Source organism: Bubalus kerabau, chromosome 10, assembly GCF_029407905.1.
Source record: "Bubalus kerabau isolate K-KA32 ecotype Philippines breed swamp buffalo chromosome 10, PCC_UOA_SB_1v2, whole genome shotgun sequence".
NCBI classification, from domain to species: domain Eukaryota; kingdom Metazoa; phylum Chordata; class Mammalia; order Artiodactyla; family Bovidae; genus Bubalus; species Bubalus kerabau.
This window is the reverse complement of record NC_073633.1, coordinates 12,447,034-12,462,830: the sequence shown is the minus strand read 5'-3', so window position 1 is coordinate 12,462,830 and position 15,797 is coordinate 12,447,034. Positions and strand designations below refer to the sequence as shown.

Sequence of the window (15,797 nt, the reverse complement as noted above, 5' to 3'; positions counted from 1 at the left end):
TGCAAGATGCCCCTCAGGGACAGAAACAGCCTGTCCTGCTTCCATGATAAAAACACTTGCCTCCTGACCGCGGACCATTCCTTTTCCCTACTGAGTCTAAGGGCATCATGAGTGTTACGAGCCAGAAACTTCTGATGGTGATATAAGTGACTGCATTAATTCTTTGGCCGCTAGAGGGACTGTGAAAAAGATAAAAGGGTTCAACTTCATGGAATTTATTTTCTATAAAATAAGAAACCCAGCATCTTACATAACTAATCAGGAATTATATAGCCATCTGTTTAGACATTTATTCATTCATCCCAGCATTTATCCATCTATCCATTTAGGTATTTATTCATCCATTTGCTATTTCCAGAATATCTACTGAGATAAAATTTAGGCTCAAACCTGGGTATTTTTAGTATTTTCAGTCACTATTTTTCTTTCTGCCGGGTTGCCAGATTTCGTTAACAATCCCAGTATATGGGATTCCAGTACTCTCTATTATAAAATTAACTTTATATTAAATATGTTTGGGGACCCAGAATCAAGCCATTAGTTATAGCACAGTTTGCAGTGTTCATCCATTAATCCAAAGAGGACTTGTTTACTCTGGAGTATTTCCTTTGTTTCTCAAGACTTTATTTCTGTCCTCAAGGTGTCTTTTTACAGGCCCACACGCTTGATCTCAAGCTGATTGTAGACAAGGCTCAGTCAACGATAAACCATCTTCGGTACCAAAAAAGTACTCAGATTTCTGCTTAAGGCCTCCGTTGTCCTTGTTGAAAAGTACACTCTTCATTGTGGCAAAGACATGTACTCTCAGTTTTCTTGGAGAAGAGTGGGAAAGTGATCCCCACATCCTGCTTCCCTATCACGACCAATCACTTAGTGTTGTTTGTACAAATGCTGAAAGTTTACCTTTTGCACCTAATAATTCTACTTACCAACCCAGAGTTCTCTGAGCTCCAAGAAGTCTAAAATGCTTTAGTTCAGCATTTGGTTCTCACCTGAGAACATTATTTTCTGATGGTAGTAAGGGAAGTAACTACTCAGGTAAACCAAGCAGGCTGCTGAGGTGCCAACATTCTGGATATGTTTATTCATGCTTGTATTTACGACTGCAAAAGGTTTTCCATACTACAAATGTTTGTTACAAACAAGCTGTTACAAATCAATAAATAATACTAGCTACAACTACTCTCTACTATAAACAGAATAAGCAGAAACTAAACAAATGCTACTACTTTGGTATACACAGACATGCATTTTCTGTTATAAAACGGATAACACCATCATTTTTATCTCTTTGTAGTATTTTCCCTCGTGATACAAGTTTTTATTGCACATTCCTTTGCACTTGTCTTACCAGTTCAGGTTGAAAGAATAGAAAAGAATTATAGGAAACTGCTTTTCTACCAAGGGAGGGGGGCTTATTTTCTGCCATGGGGTCATTTATATAACAAATGAAAAAGAAGCAAGTTACAAAAATTAGTGTGTGTGATATGTGTTCAACATTGGGAATACTGACTGGTATGAAAGGTTCTTAACTAGCTGCTCATCAAAATCATATATAATAGCCATTAAAAACTCCCTTAGCTAGCAGCATGGAAATCATTGACTTGTTTATTCAAAGAGTAGACAAACAGAATTCCTGGATACTGTTTCCATTCGGGTTTTCCAGCTCATATGGTTCCAGCTGACGATACTCAAAAGTCACGCGATTTATATGTTTTCCACTGGAGACCATGCGCAGCACCGTGTGGTCACAGCCAACTTTCATCTGGGCTATAATTCACGGAAAAAGTAAGTTTCCCAGCAGGTTAGAAACCACAGAGCCAAGCCATTTCTGTCCATAAGATCATTCAAAAAGGGCGAAAGCAAGGAGATGTAGCTTCCTCTCACATACTCAAACAAGCATTTACCATCAGGTGAAACGGTTTTGTTTTCATTTTCATTATAATATACAGCTGACCCATGAACAACCTGCATGTTAGGGCTGAGGACCCTCCCCACAGGTGAAAATCTGCATATAATTTATCATCTCTCCTCCACATCCACAGTCCTCCAGATCGGAGGTTCCATATCCTCGGGTTCAATCAACCCAGGGTGGTGTAGCTCTGCAGTATCTACTACTGAAAACAACCCTTGTGTAAGTGGACCTGAGAAGTTCAAACCCGTGCTGTTCAAGAGCCAACTATGTAATTAGTTGTTGAGTAAGTGAAACTGAACTCAGCCCTTCGCCTCGTGTGCAAGAACACTGTCAAATAAAACTAACTATAAAGAAGTAAGAAGATGTCTCCTCGTGCTTTTTATGTTCTCCTGCCTCCAAGGCTTGGTGGTGAAGGCGGACGAAGGCAAGCGTCTGTCCCTGCCACGCCTTTCCTCTCGTTGTATTCTCAGCAGGGGTAGTGCTGCCCCCTTGGGACAGGTTAGAAATTTGCAGGGGCTGTTTTTTTTCCCTTCTGTTTGGGGGCGCACGTGGCATTTAGTGGGTAGGGCTAAAGGATGGACTGTACTGCCAGACAGTTATGTAGACCAAAAATATCACCTGTTTATTGTTTTCTAGCCTAGATAATGATTCTGTTTTACATATAAATAAAAATAGCATTTGCATGGTTTAGACATACACTGAATGTACTAATTTTCATTCTATTGTTCACCTGTACTTTTTCTAATGTTTTCCTGTATTTCTTACATGGAATGACTTTTCGATCCTTGCCTGGCTCCTCTGTCCATGGGATTTTCCAGGCAAGAATAATGGAGGGGGTTAAATTTTTTTTCAGCTTTGTTGAAAGCTGACAGAAATTGTATGTATTTGAGGTGTACAACATGATGCTTTTATATAAATACACATTGTGAAATGATCATTATAATCAAGCTAATTAACATTCATTACCTCACAGAATTCCCTTTTTTTCTTTTCATTTCCTACTCCCTTCCCTTCTGGCAACCAACTGTTTGTACCTATATGAGTTTCTGTTCTGTGAAACTCAGTAATTATTAAATAATTATTAAAAATTCTTTTTAGTTTATTTCTTCAACCTCAAGCTGGTTCCTGAGGCAAGATTTATCTACCCTACAATAATCCTTCCTGCTATTTTAACTTTCTCAATCTTTTTCCCCCTCTTTGTCTATAAGGACTAAATTCTGAGAAACATTATTATCCTTGTATAACAGCTACTTCAAAAACATGCACCTGGGTTTCAATGAAGTGCAACAGCCAGATAGACTTATTTAGGTGAAAGTCAATTTGGAGAGATAACAAAATATAAAACCTGTAATTATTTTGATATAAGCGCCAGGGAGTCTAGGCTAAGCTTCTATGACGAGGTCCAAAGTTAATTTTCTTTAAATGATTGGGAAGGTCATTCTTTTCTAATCTTACTCTGGGCTTTACATAATGCACCTTATTTCCTTTAGTTAATGTGCATACCATTTATTTATTATTTGACATATTCCTAATTCAATCTAATCTAAAGGGCAGGATACCTAAGAGTTCATTGTATGAACAATTTAGGAGGGGCTCATGGAAACATGATGAATGAAAGAAAAAAGTGAAGTCTAAAATGAACCAATGAGTCAGTAAGTCAAGCTTTCAAATTATTGTAAGACTGGTTTCAATCATTTAGATAAAACAGGCAAAATATTTGGCCTTGATCACATCCTTTTGGAGAAGGAAATGGCAACCCACTCCAGTATTCTTGCCTGGAGAATTTCATGGACAGAGGAGCTTGGCAGGCTACAGTCCATGGGGTCGCACAGAGTCGGACTAACACACACACACACACACGTTTACCTAAACCAAGTTATATAATTCATACACCAAAATTACTCTAGCTTCAGTGATCTAAATTTTGAGGGATGAGTGTTAGATCAGTTCTTAATCCAATCTTTTTATCCAGCTCAAACACATCTCTTCACAGGTGCCCTCCATCAGCATGGAAGGATCCAGTGCCTTTGAGAACACAAATGGGTCTTCTCAGCCACTGGTTTAAACCAGGGCTCAAGTGTAAATTAGCATAAACTAGCCCCAAATTTTTAGCAAACTGGGTTTTTAGAAATATTGGCAAGAATACACAAACTGTACAAATAAGATCTTCAAGACCAAGATAATCACGATGGTGTGATCACTCACCTAGAGCCAGACATCCTGGAATGGGAAGTCAAGTGGGCCTTAGAAAGCATCACTACGAACAAAGCTGGTGGAGGTGATGGAATTCCAGTTGAGCTAGTTCAAATCCTGAAAGATGATGCTGTAAAAGTGCTGCACTCAATATGCCAGCAAATTTGGAAAACTCAGCAGTGGCCACAGGACTGGAAAAAGTCAGTTTTCATTCCAATCCCAAAGAAAGGCAATGCCAAAGAATGCTCAAACTACCACACAATTGCACTCATCTCACACACTAGCAAAATAATGCTCAAAATTCTCCAAGCCAGGCTTCAACAGTACATGAACCATGAACTTCCAGATGTTCAAGCTGGTTTTAGAAAAGGCAGAGGAACCAGAGATCAAATTGCCATCATCCACTGGATCAATGAAAAAGCAAGAGAGTTCCAGAAAAAACATCTATTTCTGCTTTATTGACTATGCCAAAGCCTTTGACTGTGTGGATCACAATAAACTGTGGAAAATTCTGAAAGAGATGGGAATACCAGACCACCTGACCCGCCTCTTGAGAAACCTGTATGCAGGTCAGGAAGCAACAGTTAGAACTGGACATGGAACAACGGACTGGTTCCAAATAGGGAAAGGAGTTCGTCAAGGCTGTATATTGTCACCCTGTTTATTTAACTTATATGCAGAGTACACCATGAGAAACGCTGGGCTGGAAGAAGCACAAACTGGAATCAAGATTGCCAGGAGAAATCTCAATAACCTCAGATATGCAGATGACACCACCCTTATGGCAGAAAGTGAAGAGGAACTAAAAAGCCTCTTGATGAAAGTGAAAGGGGAGAGTGAAAAAGTTGGCTTAAAATTCAACATTCAGAAAACGAAGATCATGGCATCTGGTCCCATCACTTCATGGGAAATAGATGGGGAAACAGTGGAAACAGTATCAGACTTTATTTTTTGGGGCTCCAAAATCACTGCAGATGGTGACTGCAGCCATGAAATTAAAAGACGCTTACTCCTTGGAAGAAAAGTTATGACCAACCTAGATAGCGTATTGAAAAGCAGAGACATTACTTTGCCAACAAAGGTCCGTCTAGTCAAGGCTATGGTTTTTCCTGTGGTCATGTATGGATGTGAGAGTTGGACTGTGAAGAAGGCTGAGCACCGAAGAATTAATGCTTTTGAACTGTGGTGTTGGAAAAGACTCTTGAGAGTCCCTTGGACTGCAAGGAGATCCAACCAGTCCATTCTGAAGGAGATCAGCCCTGGGATTTCTTTGGAAGGAATGATGCTAAAGCTGAAACTCCAGTACTTTGGCCACCTCATGTGACGAGTTGACTCACCGGAAAAGGCTCTGATGCTGGGAGGGATTGGGGGCAGGAGGAGAAGGGGACGACAGAGGATGAGATGGCTGGATGGCATCACTGAGTCAATGGACGTGAGTCTGAGTGAACTCCAGGAGTTGGTGATGGACAGGGAGGCCTGGCATGCTGCGATTCATGGGGTTGCAAAGAGTCGGACATGACTGAGCGACTGAACTGAACTTCCCTTTATCTATGAATATTAATTCTATTCCAGAGTTTTTGCTTAAGATCCCAGCATTAGCTCAGAGAGTGAAAATACTGGTGGGCAGATCTGGGTTTAATTAAAACAGGCAACAGCTGATCAAAAGGAGGTCTGATTTGCAGTTTCATTATTTAGTTGGTGTGTGATGTGTGCTTACAAGAGAGGAAGGGGGCTATAAGGGATGAAACATCACTCTTCTGTTTGACTTTTGTCTCCTAATCGATAATCCCAGGTTCCTGCATCTGAAGGACAGAAATGGGAGACCTTTATAGAAAGGTTTCACATAACCCTCTCTCTCCCCACTTGGACTTCATTAATTAATGTGGTCATGAGTCAGCAATTCCACCTTTGCCCCACCCCACCTGAGCCTGACCAAATGGAAACTCCTCACTGATTCATAATGAAGAAGACCTGATTCTGTTTGGTGCTGCACCATGAGCTAACCTGGTCTTTTATTACCAGGGACCACTTTTAGATTTCAGAATTTATTTCTCTTTTGGCAGTAGTCTTTCAGAGGCTGCTTTTGCTGTTAGAACTTGGGGACATTCTAGCAGTTCCTGGAATTTCTAATAAAGTGAATCACCTTTTAATGTATTTACTACAGGTAATACACACACACATATACATATATATGGTAAAATGACTTAGAAATTACTTAATCATTATATTATTACTAACTGATGATACATACACTGTATGAACCATGGTTTTCAGTCGGCAAACTCTTTAGTCTCGAGAGGATGAAAGCAGGGACTTTCAAAAAGGTAGAACAAGCACAGTTCTATGCCATTTTCATAGTTTTACCTAGGGCCAACCTTAAACATGCAAGTTTGTTACTTCATAAGTTTCTCTCCCAATGTCAGATATTGTGGTCATGCATTCTTGATACTGTGTATAAGCTCAAATGCAAAATCCTCACAGTGGTTCAATGTGGAAAATCAAACTTTTTTTGGTGGAACTTGCCCTTTCACGTATAAATAATTTGAAGTGTTTTATTAAAGGATGCAATCTTGTTGTTGTTCAGTCACTCGGTCATGTCTGACTCTCTGCGACCCCACCAGACTGCAATACCCCAGGCTTCCCTGTCCTTCACTGTCTTTCCCAGCATCAGGGTAAAACAATCTTAATAGGCACATAAATAATAATCAAAGAACCATCTTACCTGGGCCACGTAAAGGGTAGCAGAGATCAGCTAAAAGCAGCATCTTGGAAGGGTCCAAACCAGTTCCTCCCAGCAGCTCCACAAAGTCCCCTATTCCCCCACAGCCTGCGGAGGATTTCTAAGAGAACAAAGCGGCAGAGGAAGACATATTTAAATCACCTAGCAAAGTCAAACCAATGGCAAATTGGTGAATTCACTCCTTTAGGCCCAGAAATCCTGGAAGTTACTTGCCCTTTAATTTAACATCCAAGACTCTGGAAATTAAGACTTTTTAAAGGAAAAAAAAAGGAATTGCTTTTCTAAATTGGTTAAGTAATCATTTTTTAAAATGTGTGTGCATTTAAAAAACATTTTTTTACAAGTGCAAGGACTAAAATGATGAAATCAGAATCTTTAAACTCCATATACGGTATATAAAAATTCCATCTGAAAGTGGTTTGATTTTTAAATCATTTGGACATACATATTGAGTTCTTTGAATTTATTAATGCATGCAGTCAACGTTTTTATAAATAGGACTTCCATATCAGTTTTTTCCTTTAACTTACCTCTTTTCCTCTTCTTTATAAGACTTTTTTTTTGCTATGGAGACAATTCTTACCCTTTCTATTGATAAGGATTTAGACTAGTTATAAGAATATTAAAGAAAAACCAAAACCCTCATTTGGGCTCAAATTAGCTAGAGTTACCATCAACTTTCTCCATCCAACGAAAGTAAATTTATTTCAAGCTATTCAAAATGATTATCTAGTCTAAAACTCTGTGTGATCCACCGTAACCACCTTTTTCTGCTTCCCTTCATCCTTTCCACTCTGTCTCCTCTACAGAACTTCCTGGGCTTCAGTTTCCCAGGCAAACAAAGCCGGCCCTCTCCACCCCCTCCTGTGATCAGGGCTGGCCTCGTGATCCCACGGCCCACATCCACAGGGCTCACACTTATGAGGCCTAGAGCTTGGCTTAATGCTCTGTTGTCACTATCTTGAAATTCTTAATAATTTTAAAATAAAGTCCTCGTGTTTTCATTTTGTGCTGTCCCCCACAAATTATACCACCCGTTTTGCCTGTGATCCTCTTCTTCATCGAGGTACACTCAAGAGACCTGGCTGAGTGTGGCAAGATGCGTAGAAGTTAACCAGATAGACCATACGACATAGGAACCAAAATCTAAGACAGAGAGTGCTGAATACACACGTACATAAACACACACAGTCCAACATTAGGAAGATACTGAAATGTAATTGGAACTAAGCAACAGATAGACAATACTACAATCTATCTATACTAAAATACTATAACAGCATCTATTTGTCCAGTGAAAGGAAGCAAGTGCTGGTGGTGGGTATACATATTTAAAGCACCTACTATGTGCTCTGTTCTAAGCATTTTACACAGTTCATCAAACCATAAAATACAGGATTAGTCAGCCCCACTGTGTACAGGGCTCATGTTCTTGTACGAAGAGTTGAATAAGCCATTTAGAAGTAAAGGGGAAAAAAATTTAATTGCCTTTCCCTTGAGTAGAGGATGTCCAGGGAGAACATGACTTAAGACTAAACATTCCAGCTGGTTCTATAGGTTCCAAATTTCACAGGAGGAGGTGAAGGGCAAAAGGCAGACTCAGGAGAGAGAAATGGGAAATAGGAAGTCGGGAAGAAATAGAAACTAAAATGAGGGCAATAGGGATTTCCCTGGTGACCCAGTGGTTAAGACTCCATGCTTCCACAGCAAGGGGCGTGGATTCAATCCCTGGTCAGGGAGCTAGGACCCCAGATGCTGTGCAGGGAAGCCAACAACAACAACAAATGAGGGGAACAAAACCCAGAAACAAAGAGGTGGGGAGCACACACTCCTCGCATTTGGTGACTTTACTGTCCTCTTCCCAAACCTCTCAGCTATCCTCAGTAAACAACTGCAGGAGCTGGGTTGTGTAGGGACCTCTACATTTCTTTGTGCAGGTTCCACCTCCCTGGACTAAGTTACTCTCACCTCTTGCCTAGACTATGACGATGGCCTTTTTAGGAGCACTCCTGCACCCCTCGGGCCGCTACAGCTCATTCATCATCATTCATGGAAGCCAGAACAACATTTGGGCAATCCTCTCCTTCCCATCATGGACTCCGTTATTTAATTTGGTCATGAAGCCAGCAATCCCAGCCCCCTCACCCACCAGATCACGATCAGATGGATTATGCCCGAACCCCTCAGTGGTTTGCCACTGCACTCAGAGCAGACTCTTAACTCTTTACCATGACCCGCTGGGCTCTCCACCCCAGCCCTGCCTGTCTCCCTGGTGCCATGCCATACCACAGGCCCCTACCTTCTTTGCTTCTTTCTGTTTCTGGAACTCAGGAAGCCCATCCTGCCTCCAAGCCTCGGCACTACTGTTGCCCTCTTCCCGGCTCTCCTGGGGCTGCCGGCTCCTTCTTACCTATCACCGAAATCCCACTTTAAATGTCTCCTTTTCAAAAGCTTGCTTTCCTGACCATCTTACCTCAGGTAGTTGCCTGCCTTCTCTCCCACGTTTTCCCCAGCCACCACTCTGCTTCATTTTCTGTAGGGTATTTATCACTATTTGAAACATATTATTCTTTTGCCTGTATCATCCCCTAGCATGTAAGTTCCATGTGAGCGGGACCTGTTTTGTTCATTGCTAATTTCCAGCATTTAGAATAAGGCCTTGCACATAGTAAGCACCCTAAAAATTTTTTTTTGTAGAGCAACAAATACTTAGAACACTGCAGACTTCACACTGTTTTAAATGGTAAGCACCAAGATTACTCCTCACAGCCAAAAATAGCTAAAATGCAGATCTCTCAATCTACCATACTTGCTATCTTCTATATTAAACATCAAGAATGACATACAATCTCAAGCCAGTAAGGTTATGCCAGAGACATCCACTTATCCCGGTCTTTATCAAAGGATTATTCTTCCACAAAGGTTCAATTTAAAAAAATATAAGCACTGGCCTATGAGTTTAGGACTTAAAGGAAGTTGTACATACTGCTGTTCTCAGCCCTCGTCTCATTTATTTGGTTTCACTGAAACCAAATAAATCTGTCTGATTAGGAACTTTCTTTGATGACTTTCTTCGATGCAGATGAATGTATCAGTTATCTTAACCTATCTTAACCTATATGAGAACATAAAAGGAGGTGAGGGTGACTCAGAGGAAACGAGCTGCCAGTGCAAGTAAATGTGGTCAAGGTCAGCACAACTGCAAAGTCCATACAGCAGTTCACAGGGGGAACAGTGGATGGGGAGTCTCAGCTAATATTTTGTTGCAAAATGTATGGCATGAAATGGAATGCAAAAAAAAAAAAGCTTCCAAACTTTACTGTATTTTGCAATATAAAAATCCAATTTCATATTTTCTGCTACACTTAGCATTCCTTCATCACACAGTTCTGTCAATGAAGACACTTTCTTCATGTCAAAAGAAAATTCCAATAATCAGAAAAACAGCTGTGTAGATGACTCACACTAGGTTCTGCTAGGAGAGAATTTCTGTAAAAGAGGCGAGTACAAGAGAGTTCAATTGTAATTATATGCCACAACTTTGCCAATTGGAAACATTTCTTACATCACGAAAAAAGTATTCAAGTAGGCAGAAGGGGCACCTGAGTATGCAGCTTGCAGCATAATGGAAATAGAAGAGGAGTGTGTTCAGGCAGCGACGGCAGGCTCGTGTGAGATGAAATGGTCAGATAGAAAGACCTACCGCTCCCATTCACCCACGTTCGCCCTGTATGATTACTTTTACTCTCAAAAGTTTGCTGGGGCCTTAGGAAGTGACTGGGAAGCAATAAGCAACTCACCTTTAACTGCAGACCATTTAAGTGCCCCAGGGTGAGATCGGATATTTTGATCGCTACAGGATAAATGATGGAGAAGCTGCAGTTGCGATGCTGATGTGGCACGACCAGAGTAAACCTTCCATTTGGGGTCTGGGAGATGATATTGCAGGCTTTATAGAAAAGCAAAATCACATTTTCACTATCTTGTATGCTGGGCTTTTGTGGAAATTTATCTTATCCTATTCTAAGCTTCTGTTAATGGTCTAGGGGCTTGGGGCCCAGAAGAGAATACATATCACAAAGGTGATTTTGGAGATGGGAAGGACCTGGGGAAGAAAAACCACCAGGGATATATCCACATTGTTAGGAGGCCCTGGGCTGTAAGGGGCTTCTAATTGTAATCTCAGGGGGTCACCTTATTTATAACACTCACAAGACATAAATTAATAACCAACCAAACAATACTAGGTGGTGTAAGTTCTAGGAATACTTCATTAACTAGGGTCTTAGTTCAATCTGGAAGTCTGAAAGAATCAAGGCTTAAAGAGGAGATCAGAATTCAAACTCCGGTGGTCTGAAACCTTTATTAACTGAACTTGGAGATATATGTTACTTTTTAGATAATAAAGTAAAGAAATATTGAACCTGTTAGAAAATAGGCTGAGAAAATCAGAAACCAGGCTTATGTCTGATAAATATTTACTGGGTGTTAAGTGGTAAGTTGACTAAAAGATAAATCTTTAATGTTTATTTATTCCCAAATTTTCTGAAAATTTTTTTTGTATCTCAGGTCTAGACTTACAATAAATTTATTCTTTTAGCTATGAAACTAGAAGCATCAGAGTTTGTGCTGTTTTCAGCCAATTCAGTTCAGTACAGTTCAGTTCAGTTCAGTTGCTCAGTCGTGTCCGACTCTTTGCAAAACCGGACAAAAGTTTCTGACCAGACTATGTCAGAATTATCTTTTGCCTCCTTCTTATATTTTTAATCACACTTAATTTCAGAACGAACTGAAATTCCTTGATGATTCTAGAAGATTTCTGATTTCTAGCCAAGCAAGATATAGGAGAAACAGTTGTCCTCTAGTATTATTCTGTTCCAGTCCTCAGAAATAGCCCTTCTGGGTGCTCCTACCATAAAAAGTTACTTTGTTTTTTAAAAATAAAAATTGGGAGATCAGTCAGTACATTATTTTTTGGCAGATAAGGTAGGCGCCATTCTTCAATCACATGAAGTGTTAATATTAATACTATTATGCAACCAAAAATGGTTATGTTTTCTTTACCTGATTTTTTACCAACATTTTCCTCTTAATGGTGAAAAATAATAAATAGATGAATGAACTCATTCTGATTAAAATAATGTGTTTTAGGCCTGGGCTATTTAGCTTTATAGCATCTTTTCGTGTATCCATCAGAAACGAACTAAATTAGAGCAATGGGTTCAGATTCAGAAGGCAACACTGAGGTCCTCTGGTCCAACCCTCTGCTCAGGCATGAAATCTGTCTACACATCCCAGATACGCAGTCTTTCAGCATTTACCTAAGTATCTTAAAGACTTCATATCTGAATCCAGGTCAATAGAATGACTGCAGGGATTAAAGTTTGTCACTGAATACATTGTAGTAACTCAGGAGATCAGAAATAAGATCAGGGGAAAAATAGAATTCTAGCCACCATAAGTTAGTATCTTATCTAGCCTGGTAAATAAATTAAAAACTGATTTGATTTTCATAATAATGAATCACAAATATCCTTCAGGTCATTTCTAATTCCAAAAGAATTTCCATTCAAATCCTTCCTCACTTCAAATTTCTTAAGTCTGTGCAATGATACTACTTTTGAAAAGTAGAATGGACGCTCTCTCCCCCCAGTTCCTGCCTTCTAACTGAGAAGACAGGAAGTCCACTTACGGAAGAGGTTAGGCTCTGTCTTCATGGTTACTGTGAATCCATTTCCTGGCTCATGGACCCGGAAGAAGATCATGGCCACATTCTGGGAGGATCTGATGGTCCTTCTGCTCAGACCACTCTCACAGAAATCTATATACCTCTCTGTTGTGGGGAGAGGGTGATCCTGGGAACTGGGGAATTTCTCCCCCTTGAGAATCCAACCATCAAATACCTTCCAACAAAAACACAAAGATGATCACTTCTATCAGCTCCTGAAATCATAAATGTGTTGAAAAGGGGGAAAAGCTTACCCAGCAATGGACCTCTAATTATAAGTAGGGAATGGACAGACTATACCCCCCTGCACACTTGCTTTCTATTTGTATATATTTTGACTGGATTGTTTGCAAGTCACATGATTAATTAATTAATTATTTCCCCCCCCTTTATAAACTCCAATGTATCTGAAGCAAATACTTTATTATACTTCATCATTTCAGCCACCTTGGTAAATAAAACTACAGATGATGTACACTTTTGTATTGGTCATTATTTTTTCACACATCCTACCTTCAGAAGAATTCCACAGGAGCATAATCTGGGCTTAAGTTTTTCTCTTTCCTCATTAAAATATGAACAAAATATCTCAAAAATAGACAGCAAAAGGACAAACTGGAGCAAGAACTTTACCTACCTGCAGATGGTTATATATACCCATTTCCCCCATCTTTAAACTCATCACACATTAAAATATCAAGAACTACTTTAACACTTAGACAATAATGTCTGGTATGCAAGTTAGGAATTTTTTCCTTCACTTGTTGAAGTTTGTAGTTGGCTGGACAAAAGTCAGAGTCTATTGACTTTATTCTTAAAATCACCACAGGTCTCCAATTTAATGAATTCAACCTAGTTCGAGTTAGTAACAGTATCAGCTACAAATTCCTTCATCAGATCAGTTCTCTTCTACTGCATTTGACAGTTTCCACTTTAGAGTTTTAATCATGTTCACTTTAACTGGACTGGAGAAGTCCAGCAACCATCCCAAGCTGACCCCTAAGGCTCACAGGGAACTCGGAGTGGGGATGCTGTGAGACTGGAGGACTTGTCCACACCTCATCCCTGCCTCAAACTAGATTCCTTCTCAGGATTTCTCCCAGTGGCCCGTGCCTTTCTGCTCCAAAATCGGGTGACCCAGGCGTTGAAGACAGCCTTTGGGAGCCTGGAACGATTCCACAGAGAAAGGGACCTGCAGGAGCAAGGCCGGCTCAGATCTCAGACGTGAGGTCGCCTTCTAACCAGGGCCACCGGCTCGCAGACCTGAGGGCTCCTGCTAAATGGGCTTTTCATCTGCCCCAGGATGCAACAAGCGCGGGGACCAAGAACTCACAGAGGGGAACTTAAACCACTGCAGGAGGCACCAGCCCTTCAGGGCGTGAGAGGAGGTTCATTTTGCATGGGGGTCCCACTCCGGCACCAGCTGAGCATCTAATTACCGGCTCTCCCTGCTGGGTAGGTGGGACCCGGTCATTGCCTGTCCCTTGCCCACCTGGCCCGGGGGCGCCTCACCTGCAGGATGTCCCCCCTCTGACAGTCGATGGAGACCAGATCGTAGCGGATGGTGATGAACTCCTCCGGCTCTGCGATGAAGAATGTGGCGCAGTGTAGCTGCGGCCGGTCGGCGGTGAAGGTGAACTGGCCCTGGAGGCTCAGCATGTCCACGCACCCTGGGGGAGGGCAGTGGGGTTGGCGGTCCAGGGCTGCAGCCCCCGCTGCGCCGCCCAGGGCAGCCCTCTCTCCGCCCCCAGCGAGTCCCAGCCTCAGCGCCTGGCTCCCGGAGCGTCACCCCATCTCGCCCAGGGGCACCTCCTCGGACCGACCCTTAGCGATGGGAATCTGGGCCTCGAGCTCCCTCCCAGGGGTCCGGCCAGCCCCCACCTCCCCACTTCCCCGGCAGCCCGCACTCACGCAGAGCGCGGCTGTACAGCGGCTCCCCCTCCAGCTCCCGCTTAGGGCTGGCGCCACCGGAGAGGTGTGGAAAAGGATCGTAGTCCACTGCGTCCCGCAGCTGGCCAGGAAAAGTTCAGGTCAGTCCGGAACAGTTCAGGGAGGGGGAGAGGGGATCAGAAGCGGGGTACCCTCCCTGCCCACGGCACAGAGAAGCAAGTGAGCAGATCAATGTCTCCAGGGGGATCCGGAGAAGACGGGAAGGTTTAGACCTTTTCCATCAGATCTGGGTATCCCCAAGGGGCCAGAGGGAAAGGGGGAAGAAGTAGGCAGGAAGACCTAGGGGATAACCGGGGAAAGAGGGAGCACAGTGAATGAGGAAGAAAGACCTAACCCCGACATAATCTGAGAGCAGAGGCAGCCTGCCCATCCCCAAGGCTGGACACTCAGGGCTGGAAGGTGAGATAGGTCAGCCCCAGGGAATCGCTCACCTCCGGGTACCGGCTCTCTCCTCTTAGAGCCAGCAGGCAGATCAGAATGAAGTGACACTGAAGTTTGAAAGTGGGGGCCATGCCGCCCCTGGCTCTGCAGCTGGTGCTTCCTGCTCCGGAGGTCTCAGGCTTTGCTTCCCAGGCTCACCCAGGCTTAGAGCTAGAAGCTGGTAGGGTCCCTTTGCTGGGTCCCTTTTATAGAGCAGTGAGGAGCGGAGGCTCTCTGCCCCTTAACTGATCTGAGCTCAGTAACCATGGGTTACCTGTCTCGGCGACAAAGTGCGTGGCGATGACGAGGGTCCAGCCCTCAGCCACAAATTTTCAGAGTGGTCAAGCATTATTCACCAAGAATGATTTCAGACACTTACAACTTGGTGAACTAAAGTGTGGGAGAAAGAATGAGGCAGGAATAGAGAGTAAGGGATGGCATTTACTTGACCTGCCACATGCTGGATTATCCTCTCCAGTGGATATGCTGGGAATTTCTGACTTTGCAAAGCCAAGTGACAATGTTACACACAGGCATAAAATGCCCACCACCACACACAGCCTTATCATACAAGCTTTGTCCCATAACCTTAAATGGAATCGTGTTGGAAATTGTCAGAGAATATAGTATTCACACGGTTGCCTCTCAGGATGAAACTTGAGGAATTTTCAGCTCCAAGGAGAAGCTGAACAGAAGCTGAAGTGTGATTTTGCAGAATATTACAGTCATGTAATTCAAGCTTTCTTTCTTCCCTTGGTCTTTGCTGTATCCTGGTCCAGTTTCATGTAAGCATTTCCTTAAGAGAAAGCTAACTCTGGAGTCCGTGGACATCTGGATTTCAGTCAAACTAT

General features: G+C 42.3%; 1 protein-coding gene across 1 annotated transcript; it reads right to left on the bottom strand.

Annotated features, from left to right (window-relative positions):
- Window positions 1-1,054: 1,054 nt before the first annotated feature.
- Window positions 1,055-15,038, bottom strand: CRHBP (corticotropin releasing hormone binding protein). The gene is made up of 7 exons (XM_055536632.1): window positions 14,958-15,038; window positions 14,488-14,587; window positions 14,089-14,246; window positions 12,541-12,751; window positions 10,649-10,797; window positions 6,831-6,948; window positions 1,055-1,770 (listed from the first exon to the last, which is right to left on the bottom strand). Exons 1-7 carry the CDS (start codon window positions 15,036-15,038, stop codon window positions 1,613-1,615), a joined length of 975 nt encoding a protein of 324 aa, XP_055392607.1. The 3' UTR covers window positions 1,055-1,612.
- Between the last annotated feature and the right edge of the window lie 759 nt (window positions 15,039-15,797).